The sequence below is a fragment of the Salmo salar genome, chromosome 01, assembly GCF_965601325.2.
Source record: "Salmo salar chromosome 01, fSalSal1, whole genome shotgun sequence".
Taxonomy (NCBI): Eukaryota; Metazoa; Chordata; class Actinopteri; order Salmoniformes; family Salmonidae; genus Salmo; species Salmo salar.
In genome coordinates, this window is record NC_138291.1 from 51,776,112 (window position 1) to 51,789,819 (window position 13,708).

The 13,708-nt window shown below is 41.9% G+C and overlaps 1 protein-coding gene across 3 annotated transcripts in view; it reads left to right on the forward strand.

Annotated features, from left to right (window-relative positions):
* The window catches only part of LOC106604404 (prominin-1-A), a 34,734-nt gene that overhangs the window by 15,002 nt on the left and 6,024 nt on the right, over positions 1–13,708 (forward strand). For all 3 annotated transcript variants that reach the window (XM_014199004.3, XM_014198994.3, XM_014199010.3), the window contains 15 exons: positions 885–949; positions 2,420–2,625; positions 4,472–4,592; positions 5,644–5,707; positions 8,327–8,416; positions 8,647–8,843; positions 9,665–9,739; positions 9,962–10,025; positions 10,238–10,394; positions 10,487–10,639; positions 10,743–10,866; positions 10,944–11,032; positions 12,917–13,001; positions 13,240–13,383; positions 13,552–13,620. In XM_014199004.3, the coding sequence (XP_014054479.1) occupies positions 885–949; positions 2,420–2,625; positions 4,472–4,592; positions 5,644–5,707; positions 8,327–8,416; positions 8,647–8,843; positions 9,665–9,739; positions 9,962–10,025; positions 10,238–10,394; positions 10,487–10,639; positions 10,743–10,866; positions 10,944–11,032; positions 12,917–13,001; positions 13,240–13,383; positions 13,552–13,620 (1,703 nt within the window). The remainder of the gene's footprint in view (positions 1–884; positions 950–2,419; positions 2,626–4,471; positions 4,593–5,643; positions 5,708–8,326; positions 8,417–8,646; positions 8,844–9,664; positions 9,740–9,961; positions 10,026–10,237; positions 10,395–10,486; positions 10,640–10,742; positions 10,867–10,943; positions 11,033–12,916; positions 13,002–13,239; positions 13,384–13,551; positions 13,621–13,708) is intronic.

Here is a 13,708-nt window from a genome sequence, read left to right on the forward strand (position 1 = left end):
GCTGGTGTTGTGTGAATAATAACCATAATAACCATCGAACCCTGACCATAAGTACAGACAGTGGAGTAGGAACAGAGTGGTAGTCTCAGTTCTCACATGGTTTCCTGATCATGAACCTAAAGAACATACAGTAGGTTTGATTTCTGCAAGTAAATGAAACAATGATAGAGAGTAATTGTTGTATTGTGAAGGTGTGAGGTCTCACTGTTGTCAGAGAGAATGAGGGAAAGAGAGAGAGAGGGTGATGAAGAAACTGAGGGTGAGAGGGAATGAGAGAGATACAACTGAATGCGTTCAACTGGAATGTGTCTCCGCATTTAACCCAACCCCTCTGAATCAGAGGTGCCGGGGGCTGCCTTAATCGACATCCACGTCTTCGGCGTGGGTTAACTGCCTTGCTCAGGGACAGAATGACAGATTTTTACCTTGTCAGCTCTGGGATTCGGTCCAGCAACCTTTCGGTTACTGGCCCAATGCTCTAACCACTAGGCTACCTGCGAGAGAGGGAGATCAGAGGGTTGATGTAAAATGTGACACCTCATCTCCATACAGCCTTTGACAGTGTGATGTCAGATCCTCTCACATGAACAAGCCAGATGATGTTTATATGTTGAATATATTTTTGTGGTGATATCCAATCATTATTGGTTGAATGTTGGCTGATGTTTAAATATAAATATTAATTTAACCTTTATTTTGTCAGGGAGTCATACTGAGACCAAGGTCGATTTTACAGATGAGCCCTGAATTACATAAATTAAAGAAAAAACACACATCAAAATATAAATACAGAATGCAAGCAGAAAGAAAAACATGGTCATAAAAAACAAACATATCCAGATCCTCCTCCTTTCTTTCTCTCCCTCTCCATTCTTCTCTCCTAGATCTGCTGGTTAAATTCGTGGAGAAAAGGGGCAATATATACGATGACAAGAAGACCATCAAAGAGGTAAGAAAAGATGGATGCGTGCATGTGTGCGTGTGTGTGTGTGTAAAAACTTGGTCGCTAAATCCAGAGAAACTACGGACCATGTAAAAAAAACTGTTAGTCTCTAAATCCGTCTAGAAGGACCACGTAAAAACGGTTGGCTGGCATGCCCTCACCCGTCTGAGCGGTCGGCTGTGAATGCCCTCACCCGCTATATACTTATGACTGATTAGTTTGGTTCTGCCCTCTGTAGTGCTGTCCGGTTAGAGCATTACGTTGAGGCCCATCACTGTACTCTTGATAGTCACCACCACACACACACAGACACAGTTGTTTCCATTTGAGGATGTTTATACGGTCTTTGGGAATCTGAATGAATTGGAATCTTATTGTTGTGCTTCTATAAGACAAAGATATGCACACATGTGAACAGTATTAGTTCATGTTTATAACTATGCAATATACACATGTACATGAATAAATGGCAAATTGCATCACCCTTACATGTCTATAAAGGGCTATAAACACAGCATCAATATAAACTTAAACATTCACCTCTTAGAGAGAGAAACTAATTTCTTGGATTTACAGAGTCCAGATTCATGGCACCTTCTCTCTTCAGCCTTGTATGAGAATCTGCCAGGCTGACACCTGATCTGGCCTGGCACCACAGGGTTGTAAATTACTCTGTGCATGAGGAAGCTCCAAGAAGCTCCAAGAACTGTCTGGCATGACTCGAGAAGCTTGCCCATGGCAGCTCAATAAAACATCTCAATAAAGGCCACTATGGAAAATGCTGTGGTAGCGTGTGCATGCAAAAGACTATGTTTACCAATACAACAATTAAACCACTTCTGCAAAAGTACTTGTGCAACCAATGCAATAACGCTTATGGCAGTACAGAATAATACTACATACAATAAACAATACGCAAAGCAGCATTGGCAACTCTAACATTAAATAATACTAACAGCCATACAGTAGATCATATGGCTGAAACTTATCAAAGTAGCATGTTAAAACCACAATAGAACACCCCTTAAACGTACATTTCGATGCACCCACAACATTCAGACATTCGTGTTACTGTCGACAATAAAAAGTCCTCAGAAACATGCGCCTTCTCCCTTCGGACAATGATAACACTCTGACCTGGTCGGTTGCAGTGTCCAGATGCGCATTTCCAAGCGCTCTGATTGGTTGGGAATGGCAGGGCTATAATGGGTGAGGGATATCTTAGGTAGCCTGAGCAGCCAAACTAACGGGACTTAAGAGAAACTGATGGGACCTTGAGGGGAAGTTAGGTGGAGAGGAGCAGGACAACCTTTTTTTTTACTGTGTGTGTGTGTGTGTGTGTGTGTGTGTGTCAAGTTAAGCTCTGTGTACTAGCCACAGACACTCCCTCCTAAGTTACCCTTTAGGCAGTAACCTGGGAGAGCTTTATGTAAGGCACCCTACTAATTTTGTGTGTGTGTGTGTGAATCTCTTCAGGTCCTTCTCTATGAAGTTGGTTTCCTAGTGTGTGCTGCTATAGGGATCGTGTACATTATCCTTATGCCCCTGGTGGGGTTCTGCCTGGCCTGCTGTCGCTGCTGTGGATACTGTGGAGGACACATGTACCAGGAACAGACTAAAGCTGTCCACTGTCACAGGAGAGGATTATACTGGGCTACACTACTCACAACACTAGTCATACTGTAAGTGTGTGCCACCCTGAAAAAAACCAGCATAGACCAGCGGAGGTGGTGGTTTTGCTGGTGACCAGCCTTCGCTGTGTTTTCGAAGTGCCTTCGTTGTGCTTTCATGGTTCATTCGCTGTGTTTTCGTGTTGACCAGCCTTCGCAGTGTTTTGCTGGTGACCAAAATATCACATAGGGCCCCCAAAATGCTAGGGCCGGCTCTGACTGCATACATGTGGGTAAGCAGACCCGCAAGCCACTGCAGCCCCTCATGATGAGTTCGGATTTTCTGTGGCCCCCACCCACATCAAAGTTGCCCATCCCTGAGCTAGACCATGCTGGACCACCATACACCAGCTTGGTCACCAGTATACCAGCATCACCATCATAAACTAATATCACCATCATATCTACATTATTGAGGAACATTTTACTTACTATGACTGTAATATGTGGTTGTTCCACCTAGCTTTTTTAAGATGAGTGCTGCATTAGATGACCTGGCCTCCACAATCACCCGACCTCAACCCAATTGAGATGGTTTGGGATGAGTTGGACCGCAGAGTGAAGGAAAAGCAGCCAACAAGTGCACAGCATATATGGGAACTCCTTCATGACTGGTAGAAAAGCATTCCAGGTGAAGCTGGTTGAGAGAATGCAAAGCTGTCATCAAGGCAAAGGGTGGCTACTTTGAAGAATCAAAAATATTTTTTGATTTGTTTAACACTTTTTTGGTTACTGCATGATTCCATATGTGTTATTTCATAGTTTTGATGTCTTCACTATTATTCTACAATGTAGAAAATAGTCAAAATAAAGAAAAAACAATTTTTTGACTGGTACTGTATAAGGCAGTGTATTTTTAGGATATTTTCATATGTATCTGTTTTACCATTTAAAAATGAAAGCACTTTATGTATCTAGACCCCCCATTTGAAGAAATCCTAAGTATTTTGACAAATTCAATTATTGTGTATTAACGTAGGGAAAAGTTTAGTATTTTGTCCCATATTCTTTGCACACAATGACTAAACCAAGCTTATGACTCTACAAACTTATTGGATGCATTTGTGGTTTGTTTTGGTTGAGTTTTCGATGTCTTGTGTGCCATTTTGGAAGGTTAGAAGGTTCATGTGTTCTAAATTCTTGTGGATGCTACCCTGATTATGAATAGTCATGGATATTGATGAGTGATAAGGTTACAGAGTAACAAAGCTCATACCCTCCAAAAATCCAAACCTCCCATGTTATTGGTAATGGTGAGAGGTTAGCATGTTTTGTTGTAGCCTTTGTAGCTTTCTCACTCATTCATGGTTTTTCTTAATTATGGCATTATCATGATTCATTTACAAATATCTTATCCACTCACTTAGAAAGAAAATGACTCCAGTCATCATTCACCATTCAGATACTATTGGGCAAAACATAACCCAAAACAAACTGCAAATGCATTCAATGAGTTTGTAGATACAGAAGTTTGATGTAGTTGTTGCATGCAAGGAATATGGGACCAATTACTAAACTTTTGACTACCATAATACCCTATAAGTGAATTTGTCCAAACTTCTTCACATGGGAGGACTAAATACATGAAGTGCTTTCATTTCTAAACGGCAAAACAGATATGTATGAAAATACTCACAAGTAAAAGGTACATTCTGTATTGTTGCTTAATATTAAACATTTTATCTGAAATCCAAAATGCTGGAGTATAGAGCCAAATAATAATTTTTAGCTTCACTGTCCAAATATATATAGAGGGGAGTGTATTTGGATATGAAGTGAAACAAACTAACTTCTCTGTGTTTGTGTGCGTGCATTCATGTATGTGTGTGCTTATGTGTGTGTCTGTGTGTGTGTGTAGTGCAGGGAACATCTGCATGTTCTTCACTAACCAGTTACTGAAAGTGAGTGTCGAGGACAGCTCTGTAGAACTCAGCAATAGACTGGGCAACCTCCAAACCTACCTCACCGCTGTCCCACATGTAAGTGTGTGTGTGTGTGTGTGTGTGTGAGAGAGAACGTTCCTATTATTTTCAGAAGGGAAAACCAAAATAATAAATGAAGTAGAAGTAAGACCCGTTTAGTTTTTTTGGTTTATAAAACAATAGATATAGCATAAAGTAGCAACTGGATATTTCTGAATGGGTACACACATTTATTAAAAACATTCCGTATTCTCTTCTGTTAAGTATCCTGTAATAAATTACTTGGATGGTATGTCACTTATCTTCTGTTGACACACAACCACCTATAGATCAGTTTCTGACCTAAAGATTATATTCAGAGTTAGTACATAAACCACCCCATCTACCATAAATCTCCCCCTAGAAAACAGCCACGCACACACACACACACACACACACACACACACACACACACACACACACACACACACACACACACACACACACACACACACACACTGCACGGCAGGTTGCTAGATCGAATCCCCGAGCTGACAAGGTAAAAATCTGTCATTCTTCCCCTGAACAAGATAGTTAACCCACTGTTCCTAGGCCGTCATTGTAAATAAGAATTTGTTCTTAACTGACTTGCCTAGTTAAATAAAGGTAAAAAAAAACATTTGTCTCCCCTGTCCAGCCTGCACTGTGAACAGTTGTATCTGATACAACAGAGGGAGAGGGGACATGGGGAATGAGGGTGGGAGAAGGGAGGAGATGGGTGAGAGAGGGAAAGGAGGATACCTAGTCAGTTGTACAACTGAATACATTCAACTGAAATGTGTCTTCCGCATTTAACCCAACCCCTCTGAATCGGAGAGACTCAGAGAAAAGGGAAGAGAGGATGGAGAGAGGAAAAAGGGGGAGGGGAAAATAAAGGGGGAGGGGAGAGAGGGATAAGGTAATGGTCGGGCAGGGTTGTGTGGTAAATCGGTAGTGGCTTTGATGTTTCGGTGCATAGTTTCAGTCTTTCTATTTAAATGTGTTTGAGGGAGTCTTGCAATTTTATGTCGTCTCTCCTGTATGTCGTCTCTCCTGTGTCTAAGTGTGTTTGTCTCCTGTGTCTCATCAGCAAATTGACAGTGTGCTGATAGAGAGCAATAAGACAGTGGATGAGGTTACCAGAAGCCTCAATGGTAAGTACTGTACCTGAGCTTTGAGATTAGGGTTCACGAACAGGCAAAAAAACCCAGCTCCAAGTGATTCTAAATTTGGAAATCTGTTCTGAAGTATTCCCAAGCATCATAGAGAGACATGATTGTATACAGTCGTGGCCAAAAGCTTTGAGAATGACACAAATATTAATTTCCACAAAGTTTGCTGCTTCAGTGTCTTTCGATATTTTTGTCAGATGTTACTATGGAATACTGAAGTATAATTACAAGCATTTCATAAGTTTCAAATGCTTTTATTGACAATTACATGAAGTTGATGCAAAGAGTCAATATTTGTAAGTCACTCTGGATAAGAGCGTCTGCTAAATGACTTAAATGTAAAAATGTAAATGTAATATTTGCAGTGTTGACCCTTCTTTTTCAAGACCTCTGCAATTCGCCCTGGCATGCTGTCAATTAACTTCTGGGCCACATCCTGACTGATGGCAGCCCATTCTTGCATAATCAGTGCTTGGAGTTTGTCAGAATTTGTGGGTTTTTGTTTGTCCACCCGCCTCTTGAGGATTGACCACAAGTTCTCAATGGGATTAAGGTCTGGGGAGTTTCCTGGCCATGGACCCAAAATATTGATGTTTTGTTCCCCGAGCCACTTAGTTATCACTTTTGCCTTATGGCAAGGTGCTCCATCATGCTGGAAAAGGCATTGTTTGTCACCACACTGTTCATGGATGGTTGGGAGAAGTTGCTCTTGGAGGATGTGTTGGTACCATTCTTTATTCATGGCTGTGTTCTTAGGCAAAATTGTGAGTGAGCCCACTCCCTTGGCTGAGAAGCAACCCCACACATGAATGGTCTCAGGATGCTTTACTGTTGGTATGACACAGGACTGATGGTAGCGCTCACCTTGTCTTCTCTGGACAAGCTTTTTTCCAGATGTCCCAAACAATCTGGAAGGTGATTCATCAGAGAAAATGACTTTACCCTAGTCCTCAGCAGTCCAATCCCTGTAGCTTTTGCAGAATATCAGTCTGTCCCTGATGTTTTCCTGAAGAGAAGTGGCTTCTTTGCTGCCCTTCTTGACACCAGGCCATCCTCCAAAAGTCTTTGCCTCACTGCGTGCAGATGCACTCACACCTGCCTGCTGCCATTCCTGAGCAAGCTCTGTACTGGTGGTGCCCCGATCCCGCAGCTGAATCAACTTTAGGAGACGGTCCTGGCGCTTGCTGGACTTTCTTGGGCGCCCTGAAGCCTTCTTCACAACAATTGAACCGCTCTCCTTGAAGTTCTTGATGATCCGATAAATGGTTGATTTACGTGCAATCTTACTGGCAGCAATATCCTTGCCTGTGAAGCCCTTTTTGTGCAAAGCAGTGATGACGACACGTGTTTCCTTGCAGGTAACCATGGTTTACAGAGGAAGAACAATGATTCCAAGCACCACCCTCCTTTTTTTAAAAATTGTTTTTATTTCACCTTTATTTAACCAGGTAGGCAAGTTGAGAACAAGTTCTCATTTACAACTGCGACCTGGCCAAGATAAAGCAAAGCAGTGTGACACAGACAACAACACAGAGTTACACATGGAGTAAACAAACAAGCCAATAACACAATAAACAAGTCAATGCTACAGTAGAAAAAAAAAAGTTTATATACAGTGTGTGCAAAAGGCATGAGGAGGTAGGCAATAAATAGGCCATAGGAGCAAATAATTACAATTTAACAGATTAACACTGGAGTGATAAATGACCATATGAAGATGTGCATGTAGTGATACTGGTGTGGAAAAAGAGCAGAAAAGTAAAACAAATAAAAACAGTAAGGGGATGAGGTAGGTAGATCGGGTGGGCAATGTACAGATGGGCTATGTACAGCTGCAGCGATCGGTTAACTGCTCAGATAGCTGATGTTTAAAGTTGGTGAGGGAAATAAGTCTCCAACTTCAGCGATTTTTGCAATTCGTTCCAGTAAAAAGCTTTGAAGCTTCCAGTCTGTTATTCGAACTCAATCAGCATGACAGAGTGATCTCCAGCCTTGTCCTCGTCAACACTCACACCTGTGTTAATGAAATAATCACTGACATGATGTCAGCTGGTCCTTTTGTGGCAGGGCTGAAATGCAGTGGAAATGTTTTTTGGGGATTCAGTTCATTTGCATGGCAAAGAGGGACTTTGCAATTAATTGCAATTCATCTGATCACTCTTCATAACATTCTGGAGTATGTGCAAATTGCCATCATACAAACTGAGGCAGCAGACTTTGTGAAAATGTATATTTGTGTCATTCTCAAAACTTTTGCCCACGACTGTACACATGCAGGCAAGATTTGAAATTATTATGTTTAGTCAAATATTATATGTTTGGGCTTCTTGCGGTCAATTTGCAGTCTACAAATGATTTGTAGTTATGTTCTGGCCCCCTGACCATCCGCTCAAGAAAAAATGGTCCCACAGCTGAATCTAGTTGATGATCCCAGTTCTAGATATTCACATAATGCGTGCAAAAGTTCTGCAAAGTAGAAACGCACTGAAACAATTATGTTGATCATTGTTTTGACCCAGAAGAGACTTCGATCCACCATTTGAGAAACACTGGTCAACAATTACATACATCTCTACCTTCTCTCTCTTGTCTCTCCTCTAGACATAGGTCCTCTGCTGGGCAGAGAGATCCAGAGAAGTCTAGAGGGCCCCCTGAACCCTGCCCTGAAGTCTGTCAGTGATATAGCCAAAGGTACAACTCCATCCTGTGTGTGTTTTTGTTTGTGTGGTTGTGTGTATTCCTCTTCTGATATGGTAAATTGTGTGTGTGTGTCTTTGTGTGCACGTGTGATGTTTGTTTGTGTGTGTGTGTGTGTATTCCTCTTCTGGAATAGTTTCATGAATGGTTCAATAAAGAGCGTTCAAAAGTAAAAAAAATATTTTGACATTTTAATCTGTGTGTATGTTGCATCTGTATCCTAGTGGTGAACCGTACCAGTGTCCTGCTGGTGGGGTTGAACTCTACTCTAACCCAGCTCCAGTCTGATGTGACTGTAGTCCAGGCTAATGTTTCCTCTGTCAGAGACAGCATCAACAGCACACTCAGATACCCTGACTGTAATGGGTGTTCTGCCTATCAGTCAGAGCTAGAGAGACTAACATTTGACACCACTATCACTGTGAGTGCAATCGTGTTGCGTCGCCTCTCCTCTCTTTTTTCTTCCCTCCTTCTCATCTTGCCACCATTGAATGCAAATTCCATGGTAGCTCTGATTAACCCAGTTATCCCCTGTACACACTGGTGTGTATTTTCATCTTACTGGTTTGTTTTTGATAAGGAACGATTCAGGCCTTTTGCTAAACACAATCGAGCTGAAACACCTGTCTTTCTCGTGTGTTCATGGTACAGTGTGTGTGGTCGTGTGGTTGTGGACGATGTGTGCTGGTCTCGCAGCAGAAGTTAATGGGGTGGATATGACACAGGCAAATTAGTTATGTGACATCAGGTTTCAGGGTGTTTCTCCTCCTCCCACTCTACTGTTGCTGACGCATGCTGAGTCTGTGGGTTAACCCGCTCCACTCCTCTCCCCCCTTTCTCAAACAAGCTACCACAAATAGAGGCTTGGGTTTCAGGAAAATTACAGTTCATAATATATATATATATACGCACACAGTATGAGGAACACAAGATAAGTTCCTTATCGAGAACAAACCAGTAGGACGGAGAACAAACAGTTAAAGGACCATGGATAAGATACCATGGTGTATGTTACTCTGATATGATTGTGGAAAACAAAGCAGTATTTCATTCGCCCCTATCACTGTTCTACTTTTATAACAAGCGTAAGGAAGGCAATACATGCCAAAGTAAAAATATGAATGTCATCTGAGTGGATAGTTCTGGTTTTGCTGCCCCCTGCTGCCAAAGAATAAGAACGACACTTACTGCAGAGAAGTCATGAACTGTTTGTAACCTAAAGTGTTTGTGTATGTTCCATAGATCCCCAGTCTGAATGAGCTGCAGTCGGCTGTTGATGACGTCACCAAGGCTAATCTCAACTCAAAAGTGAAAGAGGTAATTCTGTCTGAACTAAATAGGCACACTAAATACCCCCCCCCCCTCCCCCATTGAGAGAGAGAGAGAGCAGTTGAAATGGATTAGTGAAGTGTAACTGACATTCCACAGCATGGTCCTGTTTGTGAGAAAGGAATTGAGATCCACTTTTTTCATCCATTGACTTCTATGCTTCATTTCTGCGGTAGTTACAGAGGATGTTTCTGACCATGTGTATTTCAGGGAGAATACTTATTTGCCAGTATTCCCCAGAGAGTGACCAACGACACCAGGGACATGGTACAGAGTGAGTATTTACCTTCAAGGCCACTACTAACTGTTATAAGATTAGGACTAGTTCAGTTAAACTACTAGCTGTTATAGGTCATTATTATTCACAGTGACACTAACAAGAGTCTGATATCTACTAGCCGTATCTTATGCTTTAACCTAAATACCTTTAAAACTGACCTTGGATCAGTGTCTAGAGATACATTCATCCCTCTCCTTCTCCTTCAGATGTGAAGCAGCAGCTTGAAGTCATCAAGAGACAGATCTCTTTGGTGAAGGGATACATCCCTGTCTCTGCCCTCAGCAAAATCTCAGACACACTGGGAGAGGCTCAGAGATACATCGACATGTACTCACCACAGGCAGAGTGGGTAGAGATGATCAGGTAATGAGTACACACACACACATAGGCACGCGCACACACTGACAGGGCTGAACAGATAAGGTAATTATCCCTCTGTGTTTTTGTCTCTCTAGGTGGGGTGTGGGTATTATCCTGAGCTGTGTAGTTCTCCTGGTCGTAGTGTGTAACCTTCTGGGTCTGTTTTTGGGTCTGGTGGGACTGAGCCCTCAAGACGACCCGACAGAACGATCCGGCACCGCCAACTGCGCAGGAACCTTCCTAATGGCGTAAGTACTGTCACAGGTGTCTGTCTGTGTGTGTGGGTATGAGGATGGGCATAAAGGACATTTGGTAAAATAATTATCTCAACTTATTTGTCTGTGTGTGTAGGGGTGCAGGGCTAAGTTTCCTGTTCTCCTGGCTCTTCATGCTGGTGGTGTTAATACTGTTTTTACTGGGAGGGAATGTCTACACACTGGTCTGCCAGCCCTGGCGCAGTGGACAGCTACTACAGGTAAGAACACACTCTCATACATGCACAATTAATTCATTGACTCACTGATTGATTGATTGTGTCTCCCCCCTCCACAGTTTGTTGACACTCCGGGCCTGATACCTGGATTCAATTTAAGAGAGATACTGGGCCTGAAGAGCAACCTGCCTCTCATTGAAGTATACAAGTATGTAGCAACATTATAAAGGGTTATGTACATTAAAGATCTTCTTTCTGGTTTTCTAAAGGATTGTTATAAGTCACTCTGGATAAGAGTGCCTGCTAAATGTAACTTTGTTCTATTACTATTATGCAATGTAAGGATTAATGGTGCGCGGGTCAGCTGTTTGTTCACCGGCACCCGCCCGCAATTATTCTTTATTTTTTTCACCTTTATTTAACTAGGCAAGTTAAGAACAAATTCTTATTTACAATGACGGCCTACACTGGCCAAACCTAGACGACGCTGGGCCAATAGTGCGTCGCCCTGTGGGACTCCCAATCACGTCCGGTTGTGACACCTCAAGCACTGAGGTGCAGTGTTTTAGACCGCTGCGCCACTCGGGCTAATAACCCATTCGCAACCGCCTGACAATATGTGAAGTGAAAATCTGAGGCCCGCACCCTAATCCAATAATATAGAAAATGCGCTGTAGGCTACAGTTAGAGACGGCAGACATTTGTTTTTTTGCAGGGTTCAGGATTGTTTTAAATATGTTTCTGCTTATAATTTTGGTAGGCTATTTGTTATCTCAACTTGTCCATCAGTGGAGGCTGCTGAGGGGAGGACGGTTCATAATAATGGCTGGAATGGAATCATTGGAATGGTATCAAACACATTCACTCCATTCCGGCAATTATTATTAGCTGTCCTCCCCTCAGCAGCTTCCACTGTTGTGTATAATTAGATAAATGCAGCTTTACTTCTGTCATTATATGTTGCCCAAGAAGACTAAATAAACACTTGCTCACCAGAATAATGTAATAAATCGATAGAATGAATGCTTCAATATAGTTGACATCTCTGCTTCTTTCGCAGAGCAAAGACATTTAGGGACCGGGTAGAAAATGCAATAGCTCAACAACAAAAAACTAGAATGTTTTTCTGTGCAAAATTTCCAAAAGACATACGTTTGACTGGCTGTGAAAATGACCCAATACGTTTCTGATAAGATTTCATTTCGGGCTTGGATGCATATTTTATGTGGTTGATAAAGATGGCACCTCTACAGATGGTAGGTATCTAACTGCACATTCGCATTCTCTCAGGATGCTGAAAGAAATAAATCATATTTACCCACTCCTGTTCCTGAGTCAAAATTCTGCCTACATTTGGTGTATAATTTTACTGCAAGAAATGCTTCATTCTGCAGGAGTTCATATTAAGGCTATATGAGACGTTATAGACCTACAGTTGGTGTCCAGAATTCAGTTTCCATTTAACCCATCTGAACAGTAGGCTACACTTCCCTTGATGTGCCATCGGCCTATTTAAAGTCCCCGTCTTGTGACTGTCGAATTTGTATAGCGCCTCACAATCATCACACATCTATCTATCTGCTGTCATTCTCTTTTACCACTTCCCAAACATTAGTTATCTGGCACTCCCTTCTCTTTAGTTTCAACTCTCCATTTTGCGATTCGCAGCTTTTCTCTTATTGAATTAAACTCCAGCATTTTCCTTTTTTGCCTCCGTGATCGACTTGAACATTAACTTTTTCTCCCCGTTTCCAAAAGCATTTGGCGGTTGGCGTGTTGGCTATTTGGCGCACGTACAGTTAGGTCCTAAAGCTTAGGCATTATGCACTAATGCCAGATAGCCTAAAATATTGAAAGAAAAACGTCAATGTAGCCTATAGATATAAATTGCACAAGATGAATGATACATTTATGGATATTTAAGGTATTATTTTCTCTTCATTTAACCTAACCGCCACCCACCAGCCCTTCATCCACACAATATTTCATGACCCTAAACCCGCCACACTACGGATATAACTGCTGGGACTGCGGGTTATTAGTCAACCTCCACATCACTACTAAGGATGTATTGTTGTGCGTGTGTTTGTAGTGAATGTGAACAGAACAGGCCTCTATGGACAACCTTCCACCTGTATGAGCTCATAGACCTCAATGATCTACTCAACGTGTCCAAAGTAAGACTGTCAAGCTACGGTTTCTACTCTTATCACATGTGGTTTTTACTTTTTCAATCACCATACACTGTCTACTGATGATTACTAGGAATCACTTTATATGGGTGGTTAATTCCAAAATCTTGTCTTATGTTTCTACTTCCAAAGTGGTGTAAAGTCCACATTTCAAACCATCTGCTATACTAGCATAATGTTTCCACTACTCCTTTTAATTACGTGTCCACCTCTCGCCTCCCAGTACAAAGAAGAGATCCAGCAACAGTTTGACAGTAATGAGATCAAACTGCCTACCATCACCCTGCTCACACCTGAGATACGCAAACAGCTACACAGCTTCTCTGACATGGTCCATGATGCTGACATAAGCTCTGTCACACAGCAGGTACAAAGTGTGTGTGTGTGTACACGTAGATGTGCTTGTGCATTTATGTGTGACCTTTGGTCTCTAATAGTTTGTAACGTGTTCAATTGGAGTGTATATTAGGACAACATGCAGCGTCACGTCAAGTATGGTTACAAAGTATTTTAACTATTTCTATACCTGTTTCAGATCAAAATTATTTCCAGCATTAATCTGACAGAAATAGCAGGCATGTTAGACCAACTTGCTACTGTTCAAGTGAGTAATAAAACATGGAACATTGTTACAAACATATTCCCTCCCTCTGAGCACTCTCAGGCTCTTCCATCAATGATACGATGTGAAC